This window comes from Monopterus albus, unplaced genomic scaffold, assembly GCF_001952655.1.
Source record: "Monopterus albus unplaced genomic scaffold, M_albus_1.0 scaffold131.1, whole genome shotgun sequence".
NCBI lineage: Eukaryota > Metazoa > Chordata > Actinopteri > Synbranchiformes > Synbranchidae > Monopterus > Monopterus albus.
Genome location: NW_018128011.1, coordinates 257,947 through 277,797, shown reverse-complemented (window position 1 = coordinate 277,797; position 19,851 = coordinate 257,947). Strand labels below are relative to the sequence as shown.

The following is a 19,851-nucleotide window of genomic DNA, read 5'->3' as shown; positions in this document are numbered from 1 at the left end:
GTTTGGCATGTTGGAGATGGAGAGCATCCAAAGAGCTAAAATTTGAAGCAGATAAGGCTTTCTTTCTTCTGGGCACATAACTGGCTAATGTGTATATGTCAGCATCATTAGCAAGCTAACATTAGCCTTTCTGTTTTGTACCTTTGTACTGAATGATTCTGGATGTAATTTGCAGCCATTCCAACTGACTGCAACACTATGGTTTTGTTGTCCAATTAGTAGAAAGCAGCACATTTTCCTGGATTAGCAAATCAAGTAATTTTGCTCAGTTTACAAATTTTTGCCCGATGTGGGTCCACTTTATGTCAGACATAACACTGCAGTCCATGTAACATTTTAGTGAGAAGTTGTTCAAATTTACACCATCAACACAACTAGAAAAGTGGGGAGTTTGTTCGACTATCAAAGCGTAACATGAAATTTCTCATTTAACATACAACTCACAGTTACCTTATAACATTATGTGTGTCAAATATGTAACACTGAATGCAATGCAATAGTGGCCAGAATATTAGTACTGTATCAATATTACTAGGAAACAACATTACGCTGTATAGTTTGCTTGTGTTACTGCAGATACATCCGCTACAAATAACGTCAGACGTACGTATTCATATTGCTAAAATGCAAACCTCTTTATTTGACCTTGTGTTGCTGCCATGCCAGGGAAAACCACTGGCACTATGGGCTCTATGTTTCATAAACATTAGTTCTGGAGCTGGTTATTACTGCTGTGCTACATGACTACCACAACTGTCTCCGGCTTTCATATGAAGTATTTCATATGAAAGCCACATATGAAGTATTTTCAGAGTCAGGGCAGGAGGGGCAAAGAGGAGTGGAGGGAGATTTTGACTCTCATTTCATCCTTAATGGGCATAATTTAGAGGAGGAAGTTAGGTAATGCAGCTTTACATATTTGTTGTTACACATAAAAAGACCAAAGTCTTCCAAGCACTGAGTATCTTTTTGGGAATTGGGTCATTTTGGAAAAAATGCATATTATGAGACTCATTACAGTACAACGATTATGTGAGGCTTCCCTGCCCCAAGACATTTAAAGAATCCTACTTCCTTGCCTCTCCTCCCCTCGTACACATTCTCACTAAGCAGGGTGTGTGTGTTTTGTGGATCTGCACGGCCTCAGGCTTGCCTGTGTGTGTGAGATGCAGCTGCATATATGTGTGCTTTATAATCCCCATGGGAGCCTGATGTCCAAATTTATGCATGCTTAAAACAAAAATATGCACACAGTTACATGCACGCACACATAGGCCAGTTATGAGGTCAGTAGCGATCTTCAAATCTCATGCCACATATTTACATTCTTGTATTAAGGAAACTGTGTACAAGGCTGTTGTAGATGGTGATCTGGCAAGGTGTAGTTGTGTTTTTTGGTCTTTTTTTTATTTGTTTGACAATAAGGGAGTGTAGACACAGGGAACAAAAACTATAGGTGAGAGAACGGTCTTGTTAATAAATAAATAAATAAATAAACCTGTCTTGGTCATTTATACAATAAGTTAAAGGGGTCTGTATGTACATACTGTATGTGGAGAGAGACTGTGTGTGCATGGTAAGCTTGCAAGTTTAGTATGTATGCATGTGTGTGTTGTCCTCAGGGTCTAGAGTTAAGGAGGTGAAGGAACCCAGAGCTTCTCCTCTGACAACAGAAACAGAGCTGCTATGACACTCTCAACGCTGACGCAAAATGACAGTGGGTGCAGAGCTTGTCTTCAGAATGTAAAGGTGACAACCATGCTTTACACCTTGTGCAAAATCAAAACAATGAAAACTGCATGGGAAAATAATTTTGAAAGGTCATGGTGAACTTTTCATGGGTTCTTCAAAGTATTTTCTTCTTTTGTTTGTCTTTAGTTTAATAATGAGGTGAAATGGGATGCTAATCAGGTTAAAATGCTGATATAAAATAACAATTTGCATACTCTTAATACAGGTCATGCAGTTACTGAGAAAAATATTGTTGCTCCAGGGATTTTCTGTACCAATATTTTTAAATATGCAAATGTATTATAGATCTTCTACCAGTGACATCAATTATTATGAAATATTTCTTGAAGATTTCAGGTATTCTCTTAAGGTGTCAGTATGCCTCAAAGGAAGTGGCTTTAACATTGTTGAACAACATCTGAAACTCCCTTCCCCACACCTTGCTGCCTTGGGAATAGGGTGTGTCAAACTTTCCGAAACCAACAAGTACGCTCACTTCCCAAGGTGACAAACAAAGTGGGATTTGAACTTTGAAACTCTCAGTAAGCACATTGCTAAATTGTCTACTGTTTAATTTTGTTTATCTTTTGTAATGTCATCCATTTGTAAGAGCAGGTGATTTAAATCTGAAAACTCACTCAGCAGATCTCCAGTTTGGCAGCAAAATTGTGACTACACAGTTTATTACATCAAAACAACAAGAATAAAAGAACTTCAGTGCCCTCAAAGAAGAGTAGTGATCATAAAAGAGGAGAGAAAGCTTGGGACTGGCAGCTGCATAAATAAGTTGTCATATATCCATATAAAGACATGTAGTAGGAGTATTGATCATTGTTGTCATATCATAGTAATAATGCGTTGCCGTGGCAGGAATAAACTTGCAGTGAGTAGGCGGCAGTCAGGGAGAAACTTAAAGTTTCCAGTGATAGTGTGTGCCTGTGTCTCTGTCATGTGCACGTTTCTGTGCCCTTGTTGGGACAGGGGGATGTTTTCGGGGTGGTAGGGAGATATCAGCTCTTGTACATTCAAGGTGAGAGGTCAGGAGGTGCTGTGCTGCCATGGTCTTCACAGGCCTGGGGAGGGTCGGGTTCAGGGGTCATCTGTAGGCGTGTGTTGGACAGCACAGTTGAAGTTGAAAGGTTGGGCAGTTTCTTTTAGAGAAGGATGCACTTTCCTTTTTCCACCCACGGGTTGTTCTTCATCAGCTCTGGATTCAGGAAAGGATCCTCTGGGACACCATCCTCTATCCACTTTACCAAACTTTGCATGGAGACAGAAAGACACAGAGACATTTTTTTCACTCATTCACTACTCCCTATTAAATTTACACCAAGTTGTTCACTCAGTAGTGAGCAGTAAATTGAGATTTTGGACACTTACTAATCATCAACATTTGGGTCATCATTAGCAGCTGTTAATGATGACACAAAACTGAACAGAACAACTCAACAGTAATTTTCCTTCTGATAAGACAGAGTGTTGCATTGTGGGATTGTTAGCAGAAAGCAGTGTGCATGCAGATTTACACACATTTGGACACCAATACAAAATGGCAAACACATACAATGAGTAGAGAGTGATTTCAGACACAGCCAGTATCTCAGGCACTGGAAGTAACTAAATATATTCATTATTGCAATGCATTTTGTTTCTTTTTGCATAAAGTTTAGCTTAAACTAAGTCCTTGTGCACTTTATTGCAGTTGAAATCACATCCATTAAAGGGAACAAATGTTGTTGGCTCTCCTCAGCTTTATTGTACCATTTGCTTTTAAGGTTTGTTCAATATTTTGAGAAATACGCTAACTTGCTCTTTCGATTGAGAAGATCAGAATTTCTCAAAATATTAAACTATTCCTTAAAATGAGATTATACAATAAAAAAATTGTCATCAAAAGGTTTCCTCAAATAAAAAACAACTGAATTTACAAGCAATAAAATGCACTATTGCTCTCTTCAGTACACAGAGATTTTTACGTTATGGCCAGTAGATTATGGTTGTTGTTGTTAGCTAATGTTAGCTAACACAAGATCGCTTTTGTTTTTGTAAGTGATGCTAAATTAGTTAGTTGGTTGTATTGCTCTTCTTTGCTTGTGTTATGTTTACATTAGGTTTTAATGTGACATGGATTAACATTTCAGTAAATATCACATCTGGTTATTAATAAAACAAATGACATTATATTGCATAGCATGGCTGTAGCACCAGTAAAGAAAAATTACAAATTCAGCAAACTGACTCTAATTGCTAATATCACCTAACATTAGCCATCATAAGCTACAGGCCTGCAGCAGCAAAGCTTCTGGGTGTGCTGAAATTGCCTGAATTTAATTATTCATCTAGAAGAATATGTTATTTCCTTTATCAAAAGTTACATAGTTTCACTTTAAATAGAGTTAAATATCCATACAGTAACAGTCTTTCTACCTTAATAAGACAATGCTTCACTGTTTCTCCTATTATTACAATAGTTTTTATATCCACAAGAATTTTAAGAAGGGTTTCAAAACACTGTCCCTGAATATGTTTGTACTTTACATGAAAAGCATCATTAGTCAAAATTTAGCCTTCTCTAGCAGCAGTGATAAAATGTTTCGTGAGTCTCCTTGATTGGCCCTTAGCCCACTGACACTGCAGTGAGAACTTGAGACAAAGACCGTGCTATTCAGACCTTAATAATGGCTGCAGCCTTGCTTAATGCTTATGGCTATGACAATAGCCTTAAAGAAACCATAAGTTAATTAAGTTATCATTGTGCCAGAATAACTAATGTTGTCATATATACTGTATTTATTTAATCAGCATATGTATTGCTCCTGCATTTTGCAAGTAGCATGTAAGTATATATGACTGCATAAAGTACACAATACTTGTTACCTTGGGAACAGTAGTTGGTTCAACAATTTCAGCTTGAGGTCGAGTTAGTCACTTCTTCTAGAGCTTTTGATTGCATCACACAGCATCCTTCAGCATAGGGGCCTTCCTCAGCAGACATGAAACTGTAGATGTTAAAATTCCATTTCCTCTTGTAAGGTCAAGAATAAATGATTGAGCCAGGAAATGTCCTAAAGTGCTCAAGAAAATGGAAATTTTCTAAATCTACAGTTCTGCGCCTACAGAGCAAAGCACCACAACCAGTAAGTAAGCGAACCTTGAGCTGAGATTGTTTTGTCAGCTACTGATAATAATCAAATTTTTTTCTGGTGTGCATTGGCAAAAAACTATTTTACTTGTGAACTCAGAGTAACTTCCAAGTGCGCTGTGCACAGCTGCTTTCTGGGGCTTATACTGTGCAGGTATTTGTCAAGTTACTGTGGACTAGCTACTCACTCAGTCACAGTTTTGGAGGATTTCTCTCGTTTGAAGGCCAGCTGGTATTTGAGGCTCTCCACCTCCTTCTTCATCTGGGGCAGGTCCATTTCATCCATGGCTGCAGCTTGATGTAGGGCTTTTTTACCTGTACACAGCAAGAGGAGGCTAGAGTTACACTCTCAATACAACTGTGCCTTGCAGCAAGAACATCACAAAGTACATCTGAGATATAACCACTGCTTAGTGATTACACTTACAGGAAGGGAGAATAGAGGCTGTTAAATTCATAGAGTACAACCAAGCTCTGCCAAAACTGACAAACCCACTTAACATCACAGCATACATTCAGTTGTGTTCCTTTGTGTCTTGTGGGCTGCTTGTTTCCACGTCATGTTCCACAGCTTAATTGTTTGCAACCAACATAACAGCAGGTCAACAGGACATCCATTTTATGCAAATGTTGGTTCGTTTCTTGCATATTACCTCTTGTAGTTTGATAATTGCATATCAGGATTCATGTTGGTGAGTTAGTGGAGTTACTATTCAATTCCTGAGAGACAGAAAGGAGAAAATGTTTTGCTTCTATACACAAACACGCAAATCATGTACTTGTGACGTGACCCATGTATTCCCATCACCCTTGACCCCCAACCCCACCCACGCACACACACACACACAACACAAAACTTCACTCTGTAAAACCAGCAAGGCAAATAAATACAGTAGCCTAATATTTAGTTTAAAATCACTTCAAATGAACATATAACTGAACACATGGTGGGTGGTGTCGATGAAGGGGTACTCCAGCTCATCTGGCAAGACTGTTAGATAAATAAAGTTAGGAACAAAATGGTCCTCCACACCTTTGTCACTGGGTTTGATGTTTTTCCTTTCTACTGTTGTATTTTACTACATGTCACAACCAGCATCCCATTTCACTGCTCTGAGCTCTGTTTTAGGTAGGCAGGTACTTTATTGATCCCTCAATGGGGAAATTTCAGTGTTTCAGCAGCAATGGAGAACAAACAACATAACACCATGAGAAACAAACACCACACACATATCTTGATAAGAAGGCAGGTCATGACAAACCTCTGAAACAAAAGGAAAGGTTCGGTGAGTATTGGAACAAATTGAAAACCCTGAGCTGCCGTGCGTAGCACATCGGGATAACACGATGAATAAATACTGCACCTGTATGTACATGTCAAGCAAATTGATTTAGAATCTCACCAAGGTACCAGGGCTAGGATTTGTTCAAACAACCTTCATCTTTCTATTTCTAGTGACTCCCAAGTGAGTACATGACAGTGCAGTTTGGACATGTGTCATATAATGCTGAAAAAGAGGCTATTTATATGCTTTCCACATACAAGCATTTGTCACTTGACCGCCTCAGCGAGGTGTGAAGGAGACACTTGGACAAATCTCATTTACAACTGACAGGAAGACAGGGTGGGAGAGGACACAAGCTTCTGCATTTACTCATATGCAAAAGATAATAGTATAGTATTCAACTTGCATAATTACTTTTAAGCTGGTTGGTACATTTTATTATGTCAAGGCTGATACACTTCTCGTTTCGTCAGCACAGGTTGTATATATGACACCAGCACTTCTCGCATCTTCTGAAGATTTTCCATACAAATCTTGTATGAGGTTTCTAAAAATATTTGCAACTGCAAAATCTGAGCTGCTCACCAGACATAATATGATCTGATCTTCCTTTGCACAACATTTTGAGTTTAATGCATCAGTAATATGCACTTTAACAGGTCATATCCATTTCACTGGCGCTGCGAGTTAGGAGGAGGAAACACAATCAGCTAAAGACAAAATCCATCCTATCAAGACAAAATGGTGCATTTTATCATTTTATATGGTATTAGTAGCTGTAATTAGAGCTGAATATTGAGTGCTGAATGGCAAAAGTGTACAGGAGATTAAAATGAATCATATATCATTTATAACCATAAGTATATAGGCTACTGTATTTTATTTGTATAGCTGATGAAAGAATAAATGTCAACATGTTTCTGTGGCAGCAGTATTTAAGTAATCTAGTGACTTGTTACCTTTATATTTTGCTAAATGTAAGATTTCCTACTTAACCAACAATGTTACAGAATTAGGAATTGTGTAAATTAAAATCATGATGTATATTTATATGAGGTTATCAGTGCAGCCCTCTATTACATTCCAACCTTAAGGGAGAGGAAGAAAGACACATGTATCCACGTCAAAGTCACAGCTAGTTACAGCTGCACCCATATGTACTGTGGTATAGACGGGTTTCTGAGCCACATTATCAGCGAGATTTGCGTACATCATGGGTAGAACACACAGCAAAATGGCCGAGACTCTGTGTGGAAAGTAACATGACAAGGATTTGTCGTACAGTAAACTGTCCGAATTGCTCAAAGCATGGCCTTTTCCGGCAACATCCCAAAGGGAAAACATTCTTTTCAACAGAGAATGAAAAAAATTGTGGCTTAAGCAATAAAAAGAGACTGGGATCCTTCTGGCCAGTAGTTGGGAGCTTGTACAGTGCTCATTTAATTTCTGTTGAATGTTTTTACCTAACATTAGATAATTATTCCTGAAAGTCTTATTTAAAAGTTGCCTAAAAGCTCAGTAGAACTAGGGAAAAGAACGATCATTTTTGCATACTAGCACATCAGTGTTTAAGGAGTCTCATGCAGTAACTCTCAGTTAATGATTTTTCCTTCCTCAAAATAGATATTTAAGACATTAGAACAGAGATAATGAATTATCTGACTGAACATTTAAAAGCCTTAGGCACACATTAAAAATGTTTGGCAGTGACTTTACATAACTATTTCTGTTAGAATGGCTTGGTCCCATGTGAAAACTACTACAACCTAATAAAAAAGTGATTGAAAATGAGAGAAGAATGAGACTGGCAGTGAGAAAGACAAAGAGAAAAAATGTATAATGAGTTAATGAGATGTGCGAATGTGTACTTTGGTGAGTCTGAGGAAAACACCAGGTGCAATATTACATGACAATGTCTGTGTGTCTTCCAATATTAGACAGACAAAGAGAGACAGTGCAACGAGCAGTTCCTAGATGAGATTGGGTTTCATCAGCATCCTCTGGAGTGGGGAGGAGGATTGGATGCTTTTCTCTTTCTACAGTAACTCTGTCACTCACCATCTCTTTCATCCCTGTTTTTACTCTTTGTCTCCTTTTCACTTTCACTTCTGTTTGTCTGCTCTAACCATCTGTTTACCAGCCTTTACCTCTTAGCCCTTAGCCTTTTCTCACTTCTGTGCCAGTGTCTGTCTGCTTTTTTCCTCTGTTAATACATTACCACATCACATCACTGCCCCTTTTTCACAGTTTCTCTGCCACTGTCTTTCTGAAAGAGGGATGCACCACGTTTTGGGATAGACTGGCTTTAAGGTGATGGGACACTGTGTACAGCTAAGAAAAATCACCACTTGCCAGAAAATACTCCAGAAACTGTCAGAATCAGCTATATTGATTAGATATTATGTTACAGCTTTAGCTTTAGTCTTTTGGCACAATATCTTTTTAGCCCTTTACAGCCAGTTTCTCAATTTTAAACAAGTCAGCTTCAAACATTAAAGATTCAGCTAGAGGCCACATCATTAACCTAAGCATAGAGCTAACATCAGCTGAATTAGATAGCTACAGTGGATTGAATTCCTTTAGCATCAGTTGTCTAGAAAGGAGAAGCTGCTTTTGTCTATCGCTGTCATAAATCAAGCACCTACTTTATCAAAACTTACTGAGAATTTTAAGTAGTAAATCTGGTAGTACTGTAAACTATGTGTTGTGTGAAACAAATAGCTTGAAAGACAAGACAGTAACTAAATGCATGTGTATCGGGGATGGTCAAAGGTAGACAGACATATTTAATAAGAATTTAAAAACCAGAAACCACTGATTTACACCTCTCTGTTGATATAAAGACCCCAGTCTGTCATGATAATACCCCATTCTGATTGGCTCTCGACAGTTTTAGGTTCTCAAATTAAAACATGTTTACACAAAGAAAGCTACTCCATGACATACTGTAGGTGTGGAAGGGTTCATATTATGGTATCACGGTTTATGAGTTACTTCTGGATCGGTAACAAAAGGAGTTAGCTTTGCTATATTATTTAAAGAACTTAAAGGACACATAAACCATGAAACATTTGCCCATGATCTGAAGTCCCAGGCATCACAGCAGTGTGACAGTAGACTATTATACTCACTGCTTTGTTCACATAAACACACAACAGCTTTGTCTGTGTCTTTTCATTGCAACTCAGCCCCAGGCCCAGAATCCATCCCCTGGCTATGCCTTTGTTCATACAGTCTGTGTTCATAAAGCACAGGACTTGTTTTGCCACCAAAACGACAAGGTGATCACCTGTAGCAAACTCTAAATGATCTGACCTTATTACTGTAACTGACATATAATAATATACTACTATAATTGCAATATTAGGCCATAAAAGCACATATGGATGTAATGTCTGAGTACATTAATTAAAATTTATGTCCTTTTTTCACCTCTTACTCATCTATCAATCATATTCTCCCCATTCTCTTTTCTCTCCATCATTTACATTTTCCTTTGGACCATTTCTCTTCTCAAATTACTCTGTCATTTGCTCAAAATTGAACCATGCACATACAGTATGTCCCTCTGTTTACCTTCTGTATCTCTGCTGAAAACCAGAGACAACTTTAAACCCTATAAACCATGCAATGTAAACTTTTTATTTATAAAAAAATAAAATAAAATAAAAACATTGCATCAACATGTGGCCTACTGTTGTCTTATACTGAGGTTTAAATGAAAAAAGATGAGCTGAGGCAGGCAGTGTTCTCACTTTCCTCCCTCCATAGCTCTGATATCTGTTTTCTGTTTGTCTCCTGCTGTCTTCCACCAATGCTGGCTCACTAAGGCTGTGTTCAGTCTGAGTTTCAAAGGTGTAAAAAAAAAACGCAGCCCTCTCCATTCATTTCTATGGGGAATTGTGTTCACTGCAGTCAGCAGCAGCACTGCAGGGGCCTCCGGCAAAATGACGCAACCCTGTGCGGTGAAAAAGCTGGTTCTGGTTTAACTTTCACTGCATCAGACATGACATCATCCTACAAAGACACTGCATTGACCAATCGTGCAAGAGGAGATTGGGGATGTGTACGTACACCCACGGGAAGAAGACTCTTTTGTTTACCTTGTTAGCATGAGCATTCACTGCTATTCATTGTCAAATTTGGGCCACAGTTAATGCGCTATAAGGACACACCATGCATTTTCGTTAGTACTGGATGTTAAACTGTGTTTTTATCTATCAATGCCAACACACTGGTCTTAGAAATGGTGCTGAGGTAGAGTAGGCTACTCTAGCAGCAGGCTAACCAAAATAGAAAGGAAAATCCCGGGCAGGAAATGTGAATGAAGCCACTCCCGTTGACTTGCCACAACGTGGTCGTATTGTGAACGCCTACAACACTTCCCCTGCTACCCCTCACCCCCCAACCAAAGCAGCCCCTTGTGTTAAACACAGGGAGGGAGTTGCATTTTTACCAGATCATTCTGAACGTCCACTGAGTGCTCCTTGTGTATTTTCACATACAATATTTCAAAGTTTACCTTTTACTCCACATATTAGCAACCTCACTCCAGCAGCCATATTTATAGGTGCTAGTGAAGTACATTAAAACACCACTATATTGCAGATACATGTACTGTGATCCCTTGGTAAAATTACTATAAACCAATCTCATAAACCTCTGCCTATTGACATAAGGAAAGCCTCTGTTTCATCAAAGTCATTTCACTCAACACTAGAAGGAACAGTCAGAGGATCACCAGTGTAGTACTGCCTGGTCACCATGAATGTCTGTGCAAAGTCTTAAGTGGTAGACTGACTAAACAGCAGAGCAATTGCTGACACTGCCAGCTGCTTGATAGTTTTTATGTTCTTCATCTGGTGTGTTGAATCATTGTGTAGTGTGTGATGTGTTCTCTGCTGCTTAATCACTATGGAATATAAGTTCCTGTGAACTTCTATATGTTGTGCATAGTATCTGTTTATACTAGAACACAACACCCTGTGCTTTCAACCAGATTCCCATTAAATCTGACTTGCCATAACATTAATAAACAGAAGAAAGTGCGGTGCAGTCGTCATGACATTGGTTTCATGTTTGCCATATAACAAAGACTGATGCAAACTCGATACATTAAAAATATGAGGTGTAATCCAACCAGCCTTTGGGTGTCAGACTAATAAATATTGGCAGAGTTCAGGGCATTTGGGGTATATATGGCTACTGTAGTGGATATAGAGCTGTAAATCGAAACTGGGACGCTTTCCATAAAGGGAGATCAGGCTTGCATTATTTAACTGCTGTTCTGTAAAAGATGATAAAAAAAGTTATTTACATTTTCTTTATTAACATTATTTCTGGACAACTTATCAAACTTTTCCTTTACTTGAATGTAATCTAGTCCGATAGCTTAATAACTCACTGGGCGATGGACATTTGGTGTTCAGTCAAAGTGTAGCTCAGCATCCAAAAGGCTTTGTGGTTGTGTGTGTGTGTGTGTGTGTGATGCTTTTTAAAGATATGTTTGGGTGGGTGTGTGAAGGGAAAAGTGAGGTGGGTGTTTAGGGGAGGGTATGTAGGTCGTGATATGGTGATTTAGGTCAAAAGCATCTAGAGATTAACCTCTACCCCCTGTCTCTTACGCTGCCTTCTCAGGCTCTAACAGTAATGTATTGTATGTGTGTGTGTGTGTGTGTGTGTGTGTGTGTGTGTGTGTGTGTGTGTGTGTGTGTGTGAGTGAAACAGGCTGCAGTGTGTACTGAGCTGCCACCAGTGTAATGTGTCAAATCACTCTTTCTGACTTCTTTTATGATGGTTGAAGGTTTTGCTAGGAAACCATGGGTGAAAGAGACATGAAAACGTCAAAGTGAGAGAAAGGTGTAAAGACAAAAAGGAAGAAAATAAGAGAAAGAGCAACAGCGAACCAGTGAGACTCTTCTTGCTTCTACTGCATTGTAAATACAGACTAAAAATAGAACGGAACAGGCAGAGTTCCTCTGACCATCTGAGAGTGGAGACTAGAATGAAAGAAGAGGCTCCTTGCAGTAGGACATGCTGCTGAGGATAATAAATGCCAGACGCTGACAGACGTCATTTGAGCTTTTGCAACCAACTGATCTGTTCGGCACTTTAATGAGCTCTGAAGCCACTGGGACCAGCCTGGTCAGTGTCATATTAACATTGCCCTGCCTGTGTAGAGAAACATCCAGTCAATCAGATTTGTTCGATATAGGCCTGAACTAGACTGGCTGGAATTCATGTTTGCATGTGAGTCAGAGACACATTAAGGGTCAGCTAAAACTGCCCCCACTGTGCCCTCACTGTAAAGAGCCCAAGCAGAGCTTTCTACCCTAAAGTAGGTGTTTTTGCCCCGCGCTGTGCCTGTGGATGTGTACCTGACCTCCACAGGGGACAAGGACCAGAGGGGTGATCAGGAATTTGATTGACCTAGAATCTGATTGACCACCCTTGCTTCACCCTGCTTCCACAGTCCAATGGTAAAAGTGGTGGGTTGACTTATTAGTATGGATGCATTACTGATCAGGCCTACCAGGTACAAACTCAGAGGAGCAGAACCTGTATGTGAAGTGACAGCTAACATTTCATGTTGAAATCAAATGAGCACAAAGAAACCTTAAATAATTACAAAGACACAACAACCACAACAAGATATAAAACAACAAAAAGGCAAGCCATGAGAAACAAATGAACTACAAAGAGACACAACATGACTACAAAAAGATGCAAAACAACCACAAACACACAAAATGTCTACAGTAAAACACAAAATGACCAGAAAGAAACACAAACCAACCCCACTATAAGACTCCAAACAACCACAGTGGGACACAAAATGACCACAATGACATGCAAAATGACTACAAAGAGGCAAACCACAATGATACACAAACAAACCAGAAAGAGAGGCTAAATGACTACAGAAAGGCCCAAATGACCACAAGGGGTGTAAAACGATGTTTATAGGCAATTTGTGTGTCTTTTGGGCCCTTTTATATGTCTGTGCCCAGGGGCCTGATAATCTGCCCATGGTAAGGCATTTGGAGTGACAAATAACAGGCCTAGCTGTTTATTTATATTATTTTTAGTATTTAGTATTTGAAGCGGTTTATTTGGCATTCGGTTATAAGCACTGTCATTTAATATCTACTATCTAGTACAGTTCATCATTACCAAGAAACTGGAATGTTGATGCAGGAGGTGGAGAAGTGCAGAGGAGAAATTCAACTTTTATGTAATATTCGTGGGATCCATATGGCTCAGTACTGAGGTGTGTGTGTGTGTGTGTGTGTGTGTGTGTTTGAGGGGTCTGGAGGCGGACAGTGCTCTTGCACTTTGTGAATTACTGTAACCGGCTGATGACATACAGTACCTGCATGTATAGTCTAAATGGTTATTTCTGGGGCCATTTCGATGATTTTGAAAGGTACAGAGGCAGGTAATATCTTAATAAAGACCCTCACACTGCGTTGGCACCACAGGCACGGCGACAGTCGCATCACTTACCTCACTGATGCGCCGGTGGAGGCTGTTGCTCTTCCCAAGTCTAACCGGCGCAGTTAAACCGGAGGGAGGGCAGAGAGGACAGCTGGACTGGTTCACGGATAGTTGATTTTTATCTTCCAGCAAATAACAGCAGACTTAATGTCTGTAGATTTGTTTATCTCAGGCAGGCGGTGCGCACTCCAGGCATCCTCTGGTAAAGATCAGGATTAAAATCCGCAGTCTCCGGAGTGAAAACAGACGATGACGACCAGTCTGTGACTGTCTGCAGTGCTGGAGGAGACGCTTGTTTCCCGGCAGCTAGTCCGGCAGGCTGGTCTGCTGTGGCTGCTGAAACTGCCTGAGGATGAGAGACAAAGAGAGAGAAATAAGGAAGTGGGCAAGTTAACGAGCTGGTCCGGTGCACGTTCCGCTGTTCACTGCCCGCTTCTCTGCTGGGATCCTCCTATATGAGCGTCTGTGCGCGCGCGCGTGTGTGAGAGAGAAAGTGTTCTTTAGAGAGTTGTGATAATGGAGAGGGTAGCACGTACCTCAGTACCATAGTCAAGGAAGGAACGACATCCAACTATATACACCGTGTGTGTGTGTGTGTGTGTGTGTGTGTGTGTGTGTGGGAGGGGGCTGCGAACCCCTATTGCCCCTGTTACTGGACTCTGTATTTCTGCCCTAATATGGCCACTTATAGCTCCATCTGCAAAGGACAGATTTTGGTTCCCAGTGAGAGGGGTTGGGTTTGCTTTATTTTACATATGAAACATACTACAATTCAAGTGAAAGACCACAGAAGAAGAGTTGGATCTTGTGTTATACTATACCTGTTGTGTCTTCACTTTCATTACTGGTTCAGTGGTCGTACCTTTTTCAGTTTTAATTCAGTTCAATTCAGTTTTATTTCTATAGCGCCAAATCACAACAAAAGTCATCTCAGGACACTTTACAAAGGTCTAGACCTTACTGTTATCAATATTATTATAGAGGAAGACCCAGCAAATCCCCCTTGAGCAGCACTTGGCGACAGCGGGGAGGAAAAACTGCATTTAACAGAAGAAACCTCCGACAGACCCCGATTCTTGGTGGGCGGCCTTCTGCCTCGACCAGTTGGGGTGAGTGGATAGAGGAGAGAGAGAGAGAGACAAGAATTTAAGCAACAAGACACAACAATCAAACACTAAGTATTCGTACAGGCTCCAGTAGCGCAACCGGTCAGCGCACAGTACTTATAACACAGTAACTTGCAGAGTGATGCTGAGGTTGTGAGTTCGAGCTTCACCAGGAGCAGCATGATTTTATAAGAGGGCGGTGACTGTGGTGCGGTGGGTAGAGCACTTGTCTCCCAAGGTTGGAGGTACGAATCTCGGTGCCAGCAGTCCACGTGTTGAAGTGTGCTTGGGCCAGACACTGAACACCCCGTTACCCCTGACGGTTAGAGCCAGCGGTTGAGTTGGCACTGCAGATGTACCGGAAACAAATTCCGTGTGTGTGTGTGATATACTTGGCCATACGTTGTGTGCTAGTAACCAGCTTCTGACTATCACAAACCCTGAATGATCTTCTCAGGCATTTGGTAGAGCCTAATGTGAACTGTGTATTATTTTTTTATGTGTGTGTTAGAGAGCAGAATGGTGTAAATGAATAGCCTGTAAAAGGAGGCCATGGTGACTTTTTGTAGGAGCTTAATGTAGAATAAGAGTAAATGTTTTTCTTTTTTACTTTTTACTACAATTAAATATTGCCAAGCCAAGTCGCCTCACAGCAAGAAGGTTCCAGGTTTGAGCCCAGGCTTCACCGATGCCTTTCTGTGCAGAGTTTGCATGTTCTCCCTGTGCCTGTGTGGGTTCTCTCCGGGTACTCCGGCTTCCTCCCACAGTCCAAAAACATGCAGCTTAGGTTGACTGGTGACTCTAAATTACCCATAGTAGTGAATGCGGTTGTTTGTCTGTGATAGCCTGTGATAGACGGGTTACCTGTCCAGGGTGTACCACGCCTCTTGCCCAATGTCGGCTGGAATTGGTTCCACCCCCCGCCGCGACCCTTGTCAGGATAAGCTGTGTAGATAATGGATGGATATAGCCTTGAAATGCAAAGTTTTTTGACTTCAAAAATGATTGTTATTCCATTGTATATTTCTTAAACTCATTATAGTCTTTCTTAAATTTTAGATGTATTCAGTGAAAATCATCTTACTAATTAGCTTGTGATAAGAAATTATTAAAGTCAAACTCAAGCAAAAAAGTTGTGAACATTTACCACTTCACTGATTACTGGGAGCAGTGCATCTTTGGGTCTGTCAGCTGGTTTTACATTGAAGTGTATCTGAAGACGTTCAATAGGTAAAACAAACATGCAGAAAGGTGCTTAGCTGTAAGTTTAAGTGTAATTGCTGAATGAAGCTGAAGTGTAAATGATGTGTTGAACACGCTGACAAAACTGAAGCTTCAGTAGAACCTCAATCACTGAAAGGAGTCACTTTAAGCATAGATGCTGAATTGAGCTGGAAGTGACAGTTGCAGTGTGAGTCCTGAAAACTATTAGTGTAAAGTCTATAAACTCAGAGTTCGTGTCATTGAAAGCGCTGGCTTATGTGTAAGCACTGAACGCAGTTAAAGTTTCCATCATGTTTTTAAGCCTACTGTATATATCCACTCCTGACTATCAGCAAACTGTTTTTCAGACAGGAGTCTGGTCCAGACAGTTCTCCTAAGGAGCGTTCTATTCCTGCTATGATGACATCACGCTAAATGACTTTCAGCCTGGTTGCACTTAAACTGACCATCTCAGAATCCAGTCTGTGATGCATCAGCAGATTTGAATGAGTTGGTACCATCTGTCAGCAGATGACTTATAATATGAGACAGGACTCAGTCTGTCTGAATAGGATAATGACTGCATAACATTAAGATTTACATAATGGCATGTTTTAAAGGAACACTTTGACAATTTAGGAAGTAAGTTTGTTAGCGGGCAGCATGTTGATGCAGTGGTTAGCGCTGCTGCCTCACAGCAAGAAGGTTCCAGGTTTGAGCCTGGGCCGATCCAGGTCGTTTCTGTGCGGAGTTTGCATGTTCTCCCTGTGCCTGCGTGGGGTCTCTCCTGTCCAAAGACATGCAGATTAGGTTGATTTGTGACTCAAAATTGCCCATAGGAGTGAATGTGAATGTGAGTGTGTATTGTTGTTTGTCTCTAAGTGTCTGCCCTCCGATAGACTGACAACCTGAACAGGATGTACCCTGCCTTTCATCAAATGTCAGCTGAGATTGGCTCCCGCAAACCTCTTCAGGTTAAGTGTCATAGATACAGTAATGGAAGGAAGTTTCTTAGGTTGATTGGTGACTCAAGACAAGAAGATATATACCTGCATGGAAAATATAGCCCTTTTTCCACCAAAGGAACTTTCCTGCCCCAGGAGCTGCCAGTTCAGTTCTATAGTCTGTTCTCTGTATTTCCATCTCTGTCTGGTTTGGCTCAGCAACCAAACAGGACAGGAAACAGACTCCAGTGGTCAGAAGTGTGGAGAAAATCATCTGTGCCAGCCTTCCCTCCGTGGAGGACCAGTACACCTTACGGGTCAAAAGTAGGGCAGAGGGGATTTCTGCAAACTACTTACATCCTGGACACAAACTCTTTGAACTCCTCCCCTCTGGATGGCACTACAGATCATTGTATGCCAAGACAACCAGACACAGAGACAGTTTCTTCCCCTGGACCATTACATTCTTGAACAGCTAGTCTTTGTTTGTTCTTTTAACTTGTATATATTTTGTATTTATTGCTGTGCACATCGGGGGCCAGTGGGCTGGAGTCAAATTCTTTGTATTTTTGATGATACTTGGCAATAAATGTGTCACATTCAAGAATCTGTCTATGATGGAAAGGATGACCATGTTCCCTTACGACAGGGACAGACCTGTGACAAAGTCCAGCACGATGTGTGACCGTGACCAGCAGGGGACAGGTAAGGCTCATAATAGCTCAAATAGAGATTGGTGGGTTGACTTGGCTCGGGCACAGGTGGGGCAGGCAAGGACAAAGCCACAGGTGTCTGCGTCTAGATTTGGCCACCAGAAGTAACGCTTAACCAATGACAGAGTTCTGTGGACACCAGGGTGACAGGAAAAATAGGAGGTATGGGCCCACTGCAGGACCTGGGATCTAGGAGCTGGATTGGGAACAAACAAGCAGTTCTGGGGGCCTCCACCAGGGTCTGGTTGATGTTTCTGGGCCTCTCTCACCACTTGTTCGATCTCCCAGGTGACTGCTGCCATGACACAGGAGGAGGGAATGATGGGTTCGAGTTGGCCCAACTCCTGGTCTGTCCCAAACTGCCGAGAGAGGGTGTCAGGTTTCACATTACAAGAGCCAGGTCTGTATGTGCGTTTTCTATCTGTGGGCCTAGACTATGGAATGCCCTGCCGGTTGTACTACGGGTGGAAAGCGATCTAGTGGCCTTTAAATCGGCCTTAAAGACCCACATTTGTAAGCAGGCTGTCGAGTCCTAACTTGTCTTTTGTTTTATGTTTTTAGAAGTTGGTTTAGTATTGCTCTGTGTTCTGTGTTTTTGATTGTACAGCACTCTGGTGCTCTTGCGAGCTGTAGAGCGCTATATAAATAAAGTTTATTATTATTTTTATTAGTTTATTCTTTTCTTTCCACTCTCATTAGCAAAGAGCAGTGTACCAAAGATTCATAGCGGCTTCTTTATTGGGCTTTGCAAACGGTCACTTTCACCAGTTAAAATGATAAACACTGCCAGTTCATAAGGTAATAGAAGCATCACTGTGGCACCATTGTACAACAAGTGTTCCTCTAGTCACAACCAATCTAACCCAGTGATACACTGTACTTTTTCTCTCTATCTGATTATGTCACATCAGTTTCAGGAGATATGCTGTCCCAAATGAACTTTCATCCATAGCATATCAATAATTTAAGCCTTTTAACACTGTAGGACTGGGAGAGATGAAAAAAAAATGTAGGTGAAAAAATTAAAAAATATAATTATGAGCCCCCCCCTTTTAACAAATGATAAACTTTACTGGTTCCATTAAGTTGTGTGACCATCTCAGAAAGTGGAGATCCCAGGACGCCAGCTAGATGGAATTAGTCCCTTTCACCTATCAGAGTCATGGTCCATCACTCTTTAAGTCCCTCTGAAAAAAAAATCCATTTCTATTGGACAGCAGATGATTTCCTGTACCTGCCGCTGCTGTGCTGCTGGAGCAAGAGTCCATGCTGGGAGCAGAGGCGGTCAACCACTTACATAGAAAGTGTGAAATGACCGAGAAATTGGTTGTGTCACTGTCCTAGAAAAACCTTGAAGAGTGTTTTTTTTTCTTGACGCTATACCAATTCCCTAAAGCAGAAGGTCATCTAAAAAAACTGTGCTGCTTAGACTCAGGTACTTATCTGGTACTACATTCATGTCAGGTCAGCAGAATGGAAAAAATAGCAATATATCTTATTTGTAAGACTTGGGAGCATTCACACATTAAATATTGTAAGTAATACTCCTTTGATCATCTAAATGATGCTGAGGATAGAGAAAGATAGGATGTAGCCCCTGTCAAAGTGAGGTATGAGGTGAAGATTTATGACCGTGTAATGTCACAATTTGTCACACCGTGGCCCCTAGCCACTTTTTCCGGAGAGTTTATTGTTTTATTGTTTTACAACACACACACCTGCATGTCATAAAGTCTTCTTTCTCACAGGAACAGGACTGTGCAACACCCCCCCACACACACACACACACACTAGATTTGACAAAAGGTTAGCCATTATAGTTTATGATAGGGGAAACCGTGTGACATAGGTGTTTAATCTAACCCCACGTGGGGCTTGTTGTATTTATCTGGGAGACCCAGCTACAGTAAACATGAATGGGGGAAGGCATAGATGGAGCGCAGTGGCACTGCTTAGAGTGCTGCAGTCCTCACCTGAAGCTGAGGAGTGGGATCTGCCATGGGCCTATGGGTCTGGAGGAGCTGCTTAAATAGGGGGCGAAGGTACGTATGTCTGTGAGGGATAACCTATCTGTCTGTAATCAACAAGTACATGACAAGCAGTGACGTGCGGTGAGGTTGACAGCTGGTGAGGCACTGACTCTTTTACAGTCAGATTTACAAATACAAATTGTCTGTTAACAGACAATGCGTTATGTTTTATATCTCATATCAGCATTCTTCACACAAA

The 19,851-nt window shown here is 40.9% G+C and overlaps 1 protein-coding gene across 3 annotated transcripts; it reads right to left on the bottom strand.

Moving 5' to 3' along the window:
- Window positions 1–6: 6 nt before the first annotated feature.
- On the bottom strand, window positions 7–16,671 carry gng13b (guanine nucleotide binding protein (G protein), gamma 13b). Of its 3 annotated transcripts, none has more exons than XM_020613168.1 (4): window positions 15,627–15,701; window positions 13,666–14,002; window positions 5,062–5,188; window positions 7–2,991 (listed from the first exon to the last, which is right to left on the bottom strand). In XM_020613168.1, exons 3-4 carry the CDS (start codon window positions 5,157–5,159, stop codon window positions 2,886–2,888), a joined length of 204 nt encoding a protein of 67 aa, XP_020468824.1. In that variant the 5' UTR covers window positions 5,160–5,188; window positions 13,666–14,002; window positions 15,627–15,701; the 3' UTR covers window positions 7–2,885. The 3 variants fall into 3 exon arrangements, with proteins under 3 accessions (XP_020468824.1, XP_020468825.1, XP_020468823.1); XM_020613169.1 differs by lacking the exon at window positions 15,627–15,701 and adding an exon at window positions 14,193–14,575; XM_020613167.1 differs by lacking the exons at window positions 7–2,991; window positions 5,062–5,188 and adding an exon at window positions 15,910–16,671 and having other exon boundaries at window positions 13,668–14,002; window positions 15,627–15,707.
- Between the last annotated feature and the right edge of the window lie 3,180 nt (window positions 16,672–19,851).